Source organism: Nicotiana tomentosiformis, chromosome 8 (genome assembly GCF_000390325.3).
Source record: "Nicotiana tomentosiformis chromosome 8, ASM39032v3, whole genome shotgun sequence".
Classification (NCBI taxonomy): domain Eukaryota; kingdom Viridiplantae; phylum Streptophyta; class Magnoliopsida; order Solanales; family Solanaceae; genus Nicotiana; species Nicotiana tomentosiformis.
The window spans coordinates 16,588,135-16,600,806 of NC_090819.1; the positions used below are offsets into that span (position 1 = coordinate 16,588,135).

Consider the following 12,672-nt stretch of genomic DNA (forward strand, 5'->3'; position numbering starts at 1 on the left):
GTGTGGAGCCACTCTTGGTGGATTTGGGGGTGGAACGGGAATGTTGTCATGAGGCGGTCGGCCTCGTCTATTTGCTTGAGGCTCAAGAGGAGCCTCCTCAACTGGGTCATCTTCCACGTCCACGTCCCCCAAAGGCATGTTTCCGAGAGGATCATTGTTGAGAGCCATTTTTGTACCTACAAACGATTCACAAAAAGGTTAATAACCCGGAAGTAAAAGAAGACAAATCATACACAAAACCAAATATATAGCTAAATCTGTTTTTAACTTCTCCGGCAACGGTGCCAAAATTTGATGTCGCCCAAACTCACACCACTAATTGGAATTGTGAGGCGGTGGATGCAATTATAAATACCCAACGCAAGTCGGGGTCGATTCCACATAGAGCTTTATGTTGGATTAGGTATATACCTAATCTAAGTATATGACGGGCCCAAGATTGCACTTCCACATATTCGGTTATTTCTTTTCTACTTCTAATTTTTATGCTAATGCTTGTAATTGTAAAGCTAAGGGACAATGTTTTTGGTATTGTTGTTTTTCAGGTGATAAAAGATCTAGAGTTGTAACTTCCGCCTAGTTGGTTACCTACCAGATTGAGAGCTTTAGGGCATGCTTGGTTGGTCAGGATACAATATAGCAATCACACGCGATTACTCACTCTATACTTCTCTGTAGTTTTAGTGATTTTGCCCAATTTGGCTTTCTCAAGTCCAAATAGGTATCTCACGAAACAAGTTATAGATGCTCAAGTTGGGTCTTACTATCTCTAGATTCGATCCTTTAATTGGGGCTATCAATTTCTCGAGTTCACCCCAATTTCTTGTTAGCCAAGTTTTCCTAGACTTAGTCTCTCTTTCTCAAGTAGAGACTAATTCAATTAGGCATGAATCAATATTTGCAACCATCAATCCTTAAATTCAAGCAAGAACTAGGCTAAATATCATATACCCAATTATAAGCAAGCCCTAAATCAATCACCCATTAGAAACCCTTAGCTAGGCTCCTCAACTGGGTCATCTTCTCCATCCACCTCAACAACAGGTTCCACAATTGAAACCTTCTTCTTTGGCTTCTTTGCACTTCTAGACTCCTTAATGATTTGTGCATCAACAACCTTTCTTTTACTCCTTGTGAGAGGACTTCTAGCAGGAGGAACCACTCATTTCCTTGTTGAGACTGCTGACTTTGTAGCTTTCACAGGGGTCTTCCTGGATTTCTTCCCTACCTCAAATAGTGGCACATCATCTTCATCACTGCTAACTTCTTCATCTCTAGTGAAATGAGTTAACAGAGACCCAGGCTCTTGAGCCCTTGTCTCTTCACCAGTTTCTTCTAAAGGGGCTATGACAGTGTTTCTAATTGTCATAGAACCTTCAGATTCCTCACTCACATTCCCCTCTTCTTCCTCACTCTCTTCATCACCTCCTTCACTCTCACTTACTTTTTCTTGATCCTCACCCTCACTTTTAGAAACCTCCTCTTATTCACTATGATTGGTAATGGTGACAACCCCTCCCCCCTTTGTTCGGCTTTGTGGTGTTTTGTGTGTATTTCAAGTTAGGGCATGTGGCTATTAGCGGTGAAAGGGACGTGCGTATGCAAAATTGAAGAACAAGCCGGGCGAGTGTCAGTAAGGGCCGACGGGAGTTGGACGCGAACATGCTGGGTGGCCGCAAAATCGTCGTATATACCAAGACAATTCCAAAGTTCTACTCACGGGAGTTAGTAACTCCCGTTTTCCAGTTTCCCTTTGTTGTGTTAGTTAAATTGCTGCCATCATAGTTCGAATTAGTTTATTCACTATATTAGTATGCCTGTAGTTGCAACTTGTCTTCTTCGGGTTTGGGCGGTTGCCTTGTGTGTGATAGTGATTCCCCTTAGTATGCCGTAAGTATAGTGGCTGTAGTCTGGGATGGTCGAGTAAGGTCATGTCCTCGGGGGGAACGGGGGGTAGGGCAGGAGGTAGGGCAGGGTTTAAGGAGTGGGGCGGGAGGCATGGGAGGTAAAGGGAACAAGGGTGTCTGTAGGTTGAGAATTGGGTCATGGAACGTAGGTACATTGACAGGTAAGTCTATAGAGTTGGCGAAGATCCTCCAGAAGAGAAGGGTCAATATAGCGTTTGTTCAGGAGACAAGATGGGTAGAGTAGAGGGCGAAGGACGCATACGGGTATAAACTTTTGTACTCAGAAGTCCAAAAAGGTAAGAATAGAGTGGGCATCTTGGTGGATAGGGAACTTAGAGAATCTATGGTTGAGATTAGACGAGTGAATGATAGATTGATGATTATTAAGTTGGTGGTTGGAGAGTGCACCCTAAACATCGTTAGCACCTATGCACCGCATGCGGGCCTAGATGAGGAGGTTAAACAACGCTTCTGGAAGGGGTTAGATGAGATTGTGCGCCAGGTTTCGCCTACTGAGAAGCTATTCATAGGAGGGGATTTCAATGGGCATATTGGTTCGACCGCAAGTAGTTATGGCGAGGTGCATGGAGGCTTCAGTTTTGGGGAGAGAAACGAAGGAGGTATATCATTGTTGAACTTTGCTAAGGCTTTTGGGTTGGTGATTGTGAACTCTAGCTTTCCGAAGAGGGAGGGGCATTTCATTACCTTTCAAAATGCGGTGATGAAGACTCAGATTGACTATCTCCTCCTCAGGAGGTGTGACAGAGGACAGTGCAAGTATTGCAAGGTGATTCGGGGTGAGATACTCATGACGCAACATAGGCACTTGGTGATGGACGTTGGTATTATTTTAAAGAGGAGAAAAAGATCTGCTCGAGGAAGACCGAGAATCAGGTGGGGAGCCCTAACTAAGGATAAAGCCCAAGAGTTGGAGGGGCGGTTGTCATCTATGGGAGCTTGGAGGAGCAGTGGTGATGCGAGCACTATGTGGTCAGCGACAACAGACTGTATTAGGGAGGCTACGAGAGAGGTGGTAGGGGTCTCGACGGGCGTCTCTGGTGGGCACAAAGGAGACTGGTGGTGGAATGAAGTGGTCCAAGGTAAAGTGGAAGAGAAGAAGGCGGCGTACCTGAACTTAGTAGGGAGCATAGGTGAGGAGGAGAGGTGAGAGTGCATGGAGAGGGATAAGGTAGCTAGGAAGGAGGCTAAACTGGCGATCATGGAGGCTAAGACTGCGGCTTATGGTCGTATGTACGAGGAACTGGGGAAAAAAGGTGGGGAGAAGAAGTTATTCTGGCTGGCCAAGTTGAGAGAGAGGAAGGCTCAGGATTTAGACCAAGTGAGATGCATCAAGGACGAAGAAGGTAGAGTATTGATGGAAGATTCCCATATTAAGAGGAGATAACAGACTTACTTTCATAAACTTTTGAATGAAGAAGAGGATCGGGATATTGTGCCAGGCAAATTGGATCATCCCGAGAGTCACCGTGACTTTGGGTACTGCAGGCGTATCGAGGTTAAGAAGGTCGTGAGAGCTATGCGTAAGATGAGTAGGGGCAGAGCGACCAGGCCAGATGAGATTCCGGTAGAATTTTGGAAGTGTGTGGGGAGAGTAGGTTTGGAGTGGTTGACTAGGTTGTTTAATGTTATTTTTAAGGTGAAGAGGATGCCAGATGAGTGGAGGTGGAGTAATGTGGTTCCATTGTATAAGAATAAAGGTGATATCCATAGTTGTAACAATTATAGGGGTATCAAATTATTGAGTCATACCATGAAAGTGTGGGAGAGGGTGGTTGAAGCGAGGGTGAGGATGATGGTGTCTGTATCCGATAACCAGTTCGGGTTCATGCCGGGTCGTTCGACTACAGAAGCTATACAACTTGTTAGGAGATTGGTGGAACTGTACATAGAGAGGAAGAAGGATCTGCACATGGTGTTTATTGACCTAGAGAAAGTGTATGACAAGGTTCCTAGAGAAGTTCTCTGGAGATGTCTGGAGGCAAAAGGGGTGTCGGTTCCCTACATTATGGCAATTAAGGACATGTATGATGGGGCTAAGACTCGAGTTAGGACAGTAAAAGGCGACTCTGAGCATTTTCTGATTGTAATAGGGTTACACCAAGGTTCTGCGCTTAGTTCGTTCTTATTCACCCTCATGATGGACATGTTAACACACCATATTCAAGGAGAGGTGCCATGGTGCATGCTATTCGCCGATGACATAGTTCTGATTGATGAGTCGCGAGCCGGTGTTAATAAGAGGCTGGAGGTTTAGAGACGGTCTCTTGAGTCTAAGGGTTTCAAGATGAGCAGGACGAAGATGGAATACCTGGAGTATAAGTTCAGCCCTGAGCCGAGGGAAGTGGGAGTGGATGTGAGGCTTGAATCACAGGTCATCCCGAGTAGAGGCAGCTTCAAGTACCTTGATTCGGTTATCCATGGGGGAAGGGAGATCGATGAGGATGTCACACACCGTATTGGGGTAGGATGGATGAAGTGGAGGTTAGCATCTGGAGTCCTGTGTGACAAGAGAGTACCACTGATACTCAAAGGTAAGTTCTATATAGTGGTGGTTAGACCGGCCATGATGTATGGGGCTGAGTGTTGGCCCGTTAAGAACTCACATATCCAGAAGATGAAAGTAGCAGAAATAAGGATGTTGAGGTGGATGTGCGGGCACACTAGGATAGATAAGATTAGGAATGATGATATCCGGGAAAAGGTGCATGTGGCTCCCATTGATGACAAGATACATGAAGTGAGTCTTAGATAGTTCGAACATATTCAGAGGAGAAGCCTAGATTCTCCGGTACGAAGGTGTGAGCTGCTGGTTGTGGAGGGCACGAGAAGAGGTAGAGGGTGGCCTAAGAAGTATTGGGGAGAGGTGATTAGGCAGGATATGACGAGGCTCCAGATTTCCGAGGACGTGACACTTGATAGGAAGATGTGGAGGTCAAGTATTAGGGTTGTAGGTTAGGAGGTAGTTGAGTCTTTCCTTACTTCGTACCATTGAGGGACTAGCCAGGTAGGGTTTTTGTCTAAGATAGCTAGTGGCAATGTTATGTCTTACTATTTCACTTTTCAGTGCAGGACCTATTTACTAGCTATTGCTTTTGTTTTGCATCTTTCTTCTGGATTTCATGGTGTTCCTATTTTTTCTATGATTGTTGTGGTGATACTAATATTGTCTCCTTTTGTCCTTTTGTCTTTTTATTTTTTTGAGCCGAGGGTCTTTCGGAAACAACCTCTCTACTCCTTCGGGGTAGGGGTAAGGTCTGCGTACACACTACCCTCCCCATTCCCCATTAGTGGAATTTTACTGGGTTGTTGTTGTTGTTGTTTCTTTTTCTGTAGAATCATTAGCCTGTTCACCTGTCTTATCCTTTGTATCACTCTCCTTCTCATCTGCAGATGCTCTCACATTCTCACTCTTTTATTCTTTACTGGCTATGTTTTGAGCATCATGCTCCTCATGACTGTTCGCAGCTTCTTCTTCTTTTTCACCCCCATTATCTTCCTCATCCTCAGTCCAACTAAAAGAAAGACCATCAGAAGCCTCCTTTTGCATAGGTTCTTTATCTTTCCCGCTCAACCACAGGCTCTACAACCGTTGTATCTACCTCCTTCCCCAGATCCTTTGCACCATTTTCTACAGTGAATTTCTCCACTAGTGGCTTCTCACTCGTGGGTGGGAGAGTATCTAGGGGTGCAACATCTATAACAGACAACAAAACATCTAATTTGGAAGGATGTTGTACCTGACCAGTAGTGACTAGCACTGATTCCCCCTGAACCAAAAATTCCTTGGCTACAGTGTCACCATGCGTAGCAGCATCAGGCATTTTCTTGACAAATTTTCTTGGAGTGGTTTTGACCTTTGTTGACTTAGAGGTATTTTTCGCAGGAAGCTCAGGTGCATGGATAGTTGTTATTGGACGAGGGGATACAATGGATGTGGGAATGATAGTAACAACATGAACAGTGGGAACAAGGGATGATGATGTAGGTATAGTTGAGGATATTGAAGGAGCAGGAACATGTGTGGGTGTGGGTTCTCTTGATGGCTTGGAATTTTTCTTCAATTTGGGCTTCATGATTTTGGGTTTTGATTCAGCCTTTGTTGTTGATTTAGCTTTAGAGGGTGTTTGACTAGCTTTAGTCATGGAGATCAAATGAGAGACTCGAAGAAGAGAAAGAGAGAATTAGTTCTTGATAATTATTTTTGATTCTTGCTTAGGGTTTGAGATAAATAGTGAGGTCTGAGAAGCTGATCATAAGATCCATTTAAAGGTGTTACTCCCGAATTGACTGGAAGAGAGAAGGTGACCAAATTTGAGTTTTAACGGGACTCTTATAATGTTACTTTGACTGTTAGGATTTCAGGAGTAATTGATCTCTAATTGCACTAGGATTCTCCCTTACTCTTTGACTAGAAGATGATTGAAAGTGATGCCAACGGAATCAGAAATCTGAGTATAGCAATAATTTTAGGATATAAAGTCCTAGTGACTTAAGACAGTATGGCACGTACCTGAGTCAAAGAACCAACTCCTTACTTGTTTATGCAATAAAGCTTCAGTACTTCATATTAGTATCATACAACACAGACCACAATTATCAGCCAGATTTTCCAAGCAAGTGTGTGAGCTTAATACAAGCACAGAGCTGAATCAAACACATTGTACTTAATTATCTACATCTTATTATGCCTTTTCTAGCCAATCTCTAGGATTCAACTTAGTGGGAAGAGTTGATTAGACCTAGTTCTAGTCTATTCCTTTCAAATTGATCCCTACTCAGAGCTTTAGTAAAAATATTAGCAATTTGATTTTCATTTTTTCAAAAGTTAATTGAGATATTCCCCTTTTCAACATTGTCTCTAAGAAAGCGATGTCTAATGATAATGGATTTTTAGCAATATTTATGGCACTGGTGTTATCACAAAAAATAGAAACACAATCAACAAATATACCATAGTCCCTTAGTTATTGTCTTATCCATAACAACTGAGCACAACAGGATGTTGCTGCCACATATTCAGCCTCAGTTGTAGATAAGGCCATTGAGTTTTACTTCTTGGTTCCCCAAGACACCAGACAAAAACCCAGAAAATGAGTTGTTCCTGAAGTGCTTTTCTTGTCAACATGAAAACCTGCATAGTCAGCATCAGCATAACCAACTTGATCAAAGTTATACCCTATGAGATACCATAGACATAGGTCAGGAGTCCCCCTGAGATATTTTAGTATCCTTTTGATAGCCTTCAGGTGAGATTCCTTGGGATTTGCCTGAAATCTTGCACATAATCCCACACTAAACGCTATATCTGGATTGCTTTCTGTGAGGTATAATAATGACCAAATCATTCCTCTATATAGTTTATTTTCCACACTTTTCCCTTCTTCATCAAGGTCCAGCTTTGTTGCGGTTGCAATGGGTGTGTCAATGGACTTAAAGGGAATGTTGAACTTCTTTAGTAGTTCTTTGATATATTTCTACTGATGTATCATGGTTCCAGTAGGTGGTTGCTTGATTTGCAACCCCACAAAGAAGTTCAATTCACCCATCATGCTCATTTTAAACTCATTTATCATTATCTCAGCAAATTCTTTGCACATTGCTTCATTGGTAGCCCCAAAGATAATGTCATCCACATGCACTTGCACAATAAAAATATTCTTCCCTCTCCTCCTTAGAAATAGAGTGTTGTCCACCTTTCCTCTTACAAAGTTGTTGGCTAATAGGAACTTTGAGAGCCTTTCATACCAAGCTCTTGGATCCTGTTTCAGTCCATAAAGAGCTTTATCTAGTTTGAACACATAGTCAGGAAATTCTTCACTTTCAAATCCAGGAGGTTGTTTGACAAACACTTCCTCCTTCAGGTAACCATTCAAAAAGGCACTCTTTACATCCATCTGGTATAAAGTGAACTCCGTGTGGGCAATAAAGGCCATCAACATTCTTATAGCCTCCATTTTAGATACAGGTGAAAATGTCTTATCATAATCAATGCCCTCTTCTTGATTGTATCCCTGAACCACTAGTCTGGCCTTGTTCCTTGTGATATTTCCTTGTTCATCCAACTTGTTTCTTAACACCCATCTGGTACCTATGACAGTTTTGTTCTTGGGTTTTTGTACTAGGTGCCAGCCCTTGCTTCTCTCAAGCTGATTTAGCTCCTCTTGCATGGCTATGATCCAGTATGGATCCTTTAGAGCTTCTTTGATGGTCTTAGGTTCAACCTATGAGAGGAATGTCGTGAGTGCACATAGATTTCTTAGAGAAGACCTGGTTTACACTCCTGCATTTGGATCAGAGATGATATTCTCAGGAGGATATGAGTTTTATGCTTCAATGGTCTGATCTGTATACCCAAAGAAGATTCACCCGAGGAGTGACCCAAATAAGAAGGTTCAGTAGGTGTGGCTTCATTAGTCTGGTCAGCAGTTAGAGTAGTTCTTTCTTCTTTTTGTTCCTCATGATCACTGTCAATTTCCTTATAGTTTTTAGATCCATCTTTATCAGATTCCTTTATATCTCCATCACCATTGAATCCTATGTCATAATCTTCATCCTGTAGACCTTTCTCAGCCAAATTGTTACATTCATCAAAAATAACATGAATATTTTCTTCTACATATGTAGTTCTTTTATTAAAAACCTTATAAGCCTTACTATGTGGAGAGTAACCCAAGAAAATTCCCTCATCACTTCTATCGTCAAACTTACCTAGAGCTTTTTTCCCATTATTATGCATAAAACATTTGCACCCAAAGGTTCTCAGGTGAGTGATGTTGGGTTTTCTTCTTCGAAGTAACTCATAGGGAGTTTTCTTAAGAATGGGTCTGACCATGAATCTATTTAGTAGGTAGCAAGCAGTATTGATTGCCTCAGCCCATAAATTCTTAGGCAGTCTACTGGCAATCAACATGGTCCTCCACATGTCTTCTAAGGATCTATTCTTTCTTTCTACAACCCCATTTTATTGTGGAGTTCTAGGTGAAGAGAAATTATGGTCAATGCCATGTGAGCCACAGAACTCAAGGAATTTTGAATTTTTAAATTCAGTTCCATGGTCAGCTCTTATACTTAAAATATTACATCTTAGCTTTTGTTGAATCATTCTGACAAATACATAGAAAACATCAAAGGTTTCATCTTTGGATCCCAGAAACAAAGTCCAGGTATACCTGGAGAAGTCATCAATAATAACAAACACATACCTCTTACCTCCTATGCTCCTTATTCTCATTGGTCCACATAGGTCCATGTGAAGGAGTTTCAGTGGTTTAGAAGTACTTACAAACTTCTTAGATTTAAATGATGACCTAACATGTTTCCCTCTAACACATGCATCACATACCTTGTCAGAGGTGAACTCAACTTTAGGTAGCCCAAGGACCAAGTCCTTTGCTGCCAACTTGTTGAGTTGAGAGAGACTGTCATGTCCCAGTCTTCTATGCCATAGCAGTGGATCATCTTCCTGATTGTTTCCTCTCACCTTAGCCTGCACCAAAATTCACAAGTTAGTTTTGGGAACTCAGACAAGCTTGGGTCCCCTTTTTTGTTGGAAAAAAGATGAATCAGATCCCTTCTTGCCCAGAAGGGGAGAGGATTAGAAGTTATTTTCTTGTTAACCTTAATCCACTTAGTATGAATATGAGGATTAACCTTTGGCTCATCTTCCTTCTTCACATTTTTAGCAATACCAAAGGTGTTTCTAAACTGAGCATGAATTAAGGCAGGACAAGTGTCTCTAAAGTATCCTACTCTTCCACAATGAGTGCACATGCTATTATCAGAAATTCCTACATACTTTGGGTCAAACTTAGGGACAAGTGTTTTGTAGCCAATTCCCGATTTGTTAGAGCTACAATTTTCTTTCAGCTAATTCAAGGCATCAGAAGATCTATACCATTTGCTTACTCTAGAGAGTTCATAATTAGCCTTTTCTAGGTTTTCATGCAAGACTTTATTTCTACATTCAGCATCACAAAGATTATCATTAGCAATTTTTAGTTCCTTTTCAAGCTTGTCCTGCAGATCACTCATTTTTCCTTTGCCATGTATATCAGGAGACTTCTCATTCTTAGAAGTAAGCTCAAAAACCTGGTTCTTAAGGTCTTTGACCTGTTTCTCTAAACTAGCTTTGTCATATTCAAGCTCTTTGATATCAAGTTTAATACAAGAAAGGTTGATTATTAGCTGAACATTTCTGGTACTCATTTTATTCATTTCATTCATTAAGGTTACAATTATGGCCGTCAGTTGTTTTTTGGACATAGCATGAATAATTATTTTCAAGGCAGATATACTTACCTGGTTTGCTGCATCTTCAGTTTCTGAATCACTCATGGCCATCATTCCTATCACTTCTTCCTCTATTTTTGATTATTCAATCTCCATCAAAGCCACTTCGATATTTTTATTTCCAAAGTCAGTTTCCAAAGTCCTCCATATATCATGAGCAGAGATGCAAGAGGACACTCTGAGAAGAGTGTTTCTAGATAGGCTTCTGTAGAGCAAGTCCTTTCCTTTAGCATTTTTCTGAACTAGCTGACGATCTTCCTTATCGTATTCCTTCTCTTTTGTTGCACTTGTTACCTTCACTATCCAATTTGGTTGGGAGAATTGGTCCATGACTGACAATTACCCATAGGTCAAAGTCAGTAGCCTGAAAAAATATTTCCATACGTAGCTTCCATTCATCATAGTGGTGTTCATCAAACAAATGAGGTCTTCCAATGTGCATTCCAAGTTGTACTAGGGGTTCTGTTTTCAGAGCTTGGTGTTCATCAATCACAATATAGAGACTTATATCCTCATCCTCCTTTTCTTCCTCTTGATCACTTCCACTATCCTCATATGCTGCCAAGAATTCTTGCTTCATTGCTTCAGTAAACCGTTAGCCGTGTAAAGGAAAGAACCTGCTTTGATGCCAATTGTTAGTTTGAGTGTCTGTATGGATTACTAAAGAACTTGGTTCTTTACCGTGTTCCTTAAGCGTAAAGTAAACAAGCAATAAAATGAATACATCGATTTTTACGTGAAAAATCACCTGGCTCAAAAGGTGCAAAAACCACGACCTACCACGTAGGATTTTCAACTCCAACTCTACTAGAACAATAAGCCAAAATGTATCAATTACAAGACTGTAATTAAATACTCTCTAGTACTCCTACTACTCCTATTTGATTCACAAGTTACTCTAACTTGTAAAGTAAAATACTCACTCCAACTCACTAATTGTTTATGACACTTGATTACAACTCAATTCCCTAAAACACATTCACTAGACTGACTCAGGAAGAATAGAGGCAAATACTCAACACAAATAAATGACTTATGACTCTTTAATTGATGTGTAGAAGGATAGTTCAGAAGTCCAAAGTCGATCTTATTTAAAACACAACTTGAGATCTTCTAGTAGTCCTATTCATAGTTAGCTTCCTCTTTGATAGGACTCTTACTGTTCCAAGGATTCCACAAGCTTTGAGATTTTTGTCTCTAACTGAATTATCCGTATCTTATTGAGTAACGACTCTTATCCCTTATAGCATCCATCTTTTACCAAATTCGGACCTGTGTAACTTTGAGATAAAGTTACTGTCTTGCACAGACGTACAAGTATCAATCATGAGGAGCTAATTCTTTTTTCTGAGGAGCTGGTTCTTCAGAACCGTTAAGCAGCTACGTTGAGTACCTGGTTCTTTGAACATTTAGTCATACTTTGTTAATCATCAAAACTTCAATACTCAACACTTGTGCAATTTCATCATCAAATGTTTATCTTTCCATCTCCACTTATATAGGTAATTGTTACAACTGCTTTTCAGTTCTACAACAACAACACCAAAAAATCTAGTGAATTCTCAAGTGGGGTTTGAGATGTACGCAACCTTACGCCTACTCTGGGAGGGCAGAGAGGCTGTTTCCGATAGACCCAGACTGCTTTTCAGTTCTACAATAATAACAAACCCAGTGAATTCTCACAAGTAGAGTTGGGGAGGATAGGATATACGCAGTCTTACGCCTACCCTTAGAGGGTTGTTTCCAATAGACCCAAACTGCTTTTCTGTTCCAAGGACATTAAATAACAAATCTTCACTCACATTTCAAATTGTTAAATTATCCTCTAAATGTCTTAGTTGCACCATCTATGGAGTGATCATGCAATATTGTCCAATCATATATCTTATCTCTATCTTTACATTTGCATTTGTAAGGTATTTATCTTTTGGATATGTTAAGCTTAAGTTGTTTAGCATCCACTCTCATACAACATTATTAGTTACACAATCATAGTATTTGCCTTCAAATCATTATATATACTCTTTTAATATACAATACTTTTGTAGCATTTTTCTATTTCAACCATCATATGTAATTTGGTGTATCACATTTTTATTTATCATTTCATTCATTTAAAAGACCGAATAGCTAGTAACATTGCTTGAAAACTTTTTTTCTATCAGTGCACTCCCTGAATACTACTTTAATTAGGCGAAACAAAATATAAAGTTTAATGCAATTCGTTTCTTTAGAAGCCCAGAGCACGTCATTCACGAATATGTTTTTTCTGCTCTTGGCCATTTTCAAGATTAAGGGTATACAAAGAAACCGATAAACCGCACCAATCCGATAATCCGAGTCAAATCGAGAAAAAAAATCCGATTGTGGTTTGGTGTTGGAAATCAAATCCGACCATAATTGATTTGGTTTGGTTTTAACTAAAAAAAGTCAAACCGAAACCAAACCAACCCGA

The 12,672-nt window shown here is 40.6% G+C and overlaps 3 protein-coding genes across 3 annotated transcripts; 2 read left to right on the plus strand and 1 right to left on the minus strand.

The window, feature by feature from the left end:
* Positions 1-2,250: 2,250 nt before the first annotated feature.
* On the plus strand, positions 2,251-3,075 carry LOC138897118 (uncharacterized). Its single transcript, XM_070183075.1, has one exon. The coding sequence runs from the start codon at positions 2,251-2,253 to the stop codon at positions 3,073-3,075; it is 825 nt and encodes a 274-aa protein (XP_070039176.1).
* Positions 3,076-3,837: 762 nt separating this feature from the next.
* LOC138897119 (secreted RxLR effector protein 78-like) lies at positions 3,838-4,182 on the plus strand. Its single transcript, XM_070183076.1, has one exon. It carries the CDS (start codon positions 3,838-3,840, stop codon positions 4,180-4,182), a length of 345 nt encoding a protein of 114 aa, XP_070039177.1.
* Positions 4,183-6,976: 2,794 nt separating this feature from the next.
* LOC138897120 (secreted RxLR effector protein 161-like) lies at positions 6,977-7,273 on the minus strand. The gene has a single exon (XM_070183077.1). It carries the CDS (start codon positions 7,271-7,273, stop codon positions 6,977-6,979), a length of 297 nt encoding a protein of 98 aa, XP_070039178.1.
* Between the last annotated feature and the right edge of the window lie 5,399 nt (positions 7,274-12,672).

Bases quoted from the DNA above. Each gene is read 5' to 3' on its own strand.
- LOC138897118 (XM_070183075.1), top strand. From the start codon at position 2,251: ATGGTTGAGATTAGACGAGTGAATGATAGATTGATGATTATTAAGTTG.
- LOC138897119 (XM_070183076.1), top strand. From the start codon at position 3,838: ATGGTGTTTATTGACCTAGAGAAAGTGTATGACAAGGTTCCTAGAGAA.
- LOC138897120 (XM_070183077.1), bottom strand. From the start codon at position 7,273: ATGATTTGGTCATTATTATACCTCACAGAAAGCAATCCAGATATAGCG.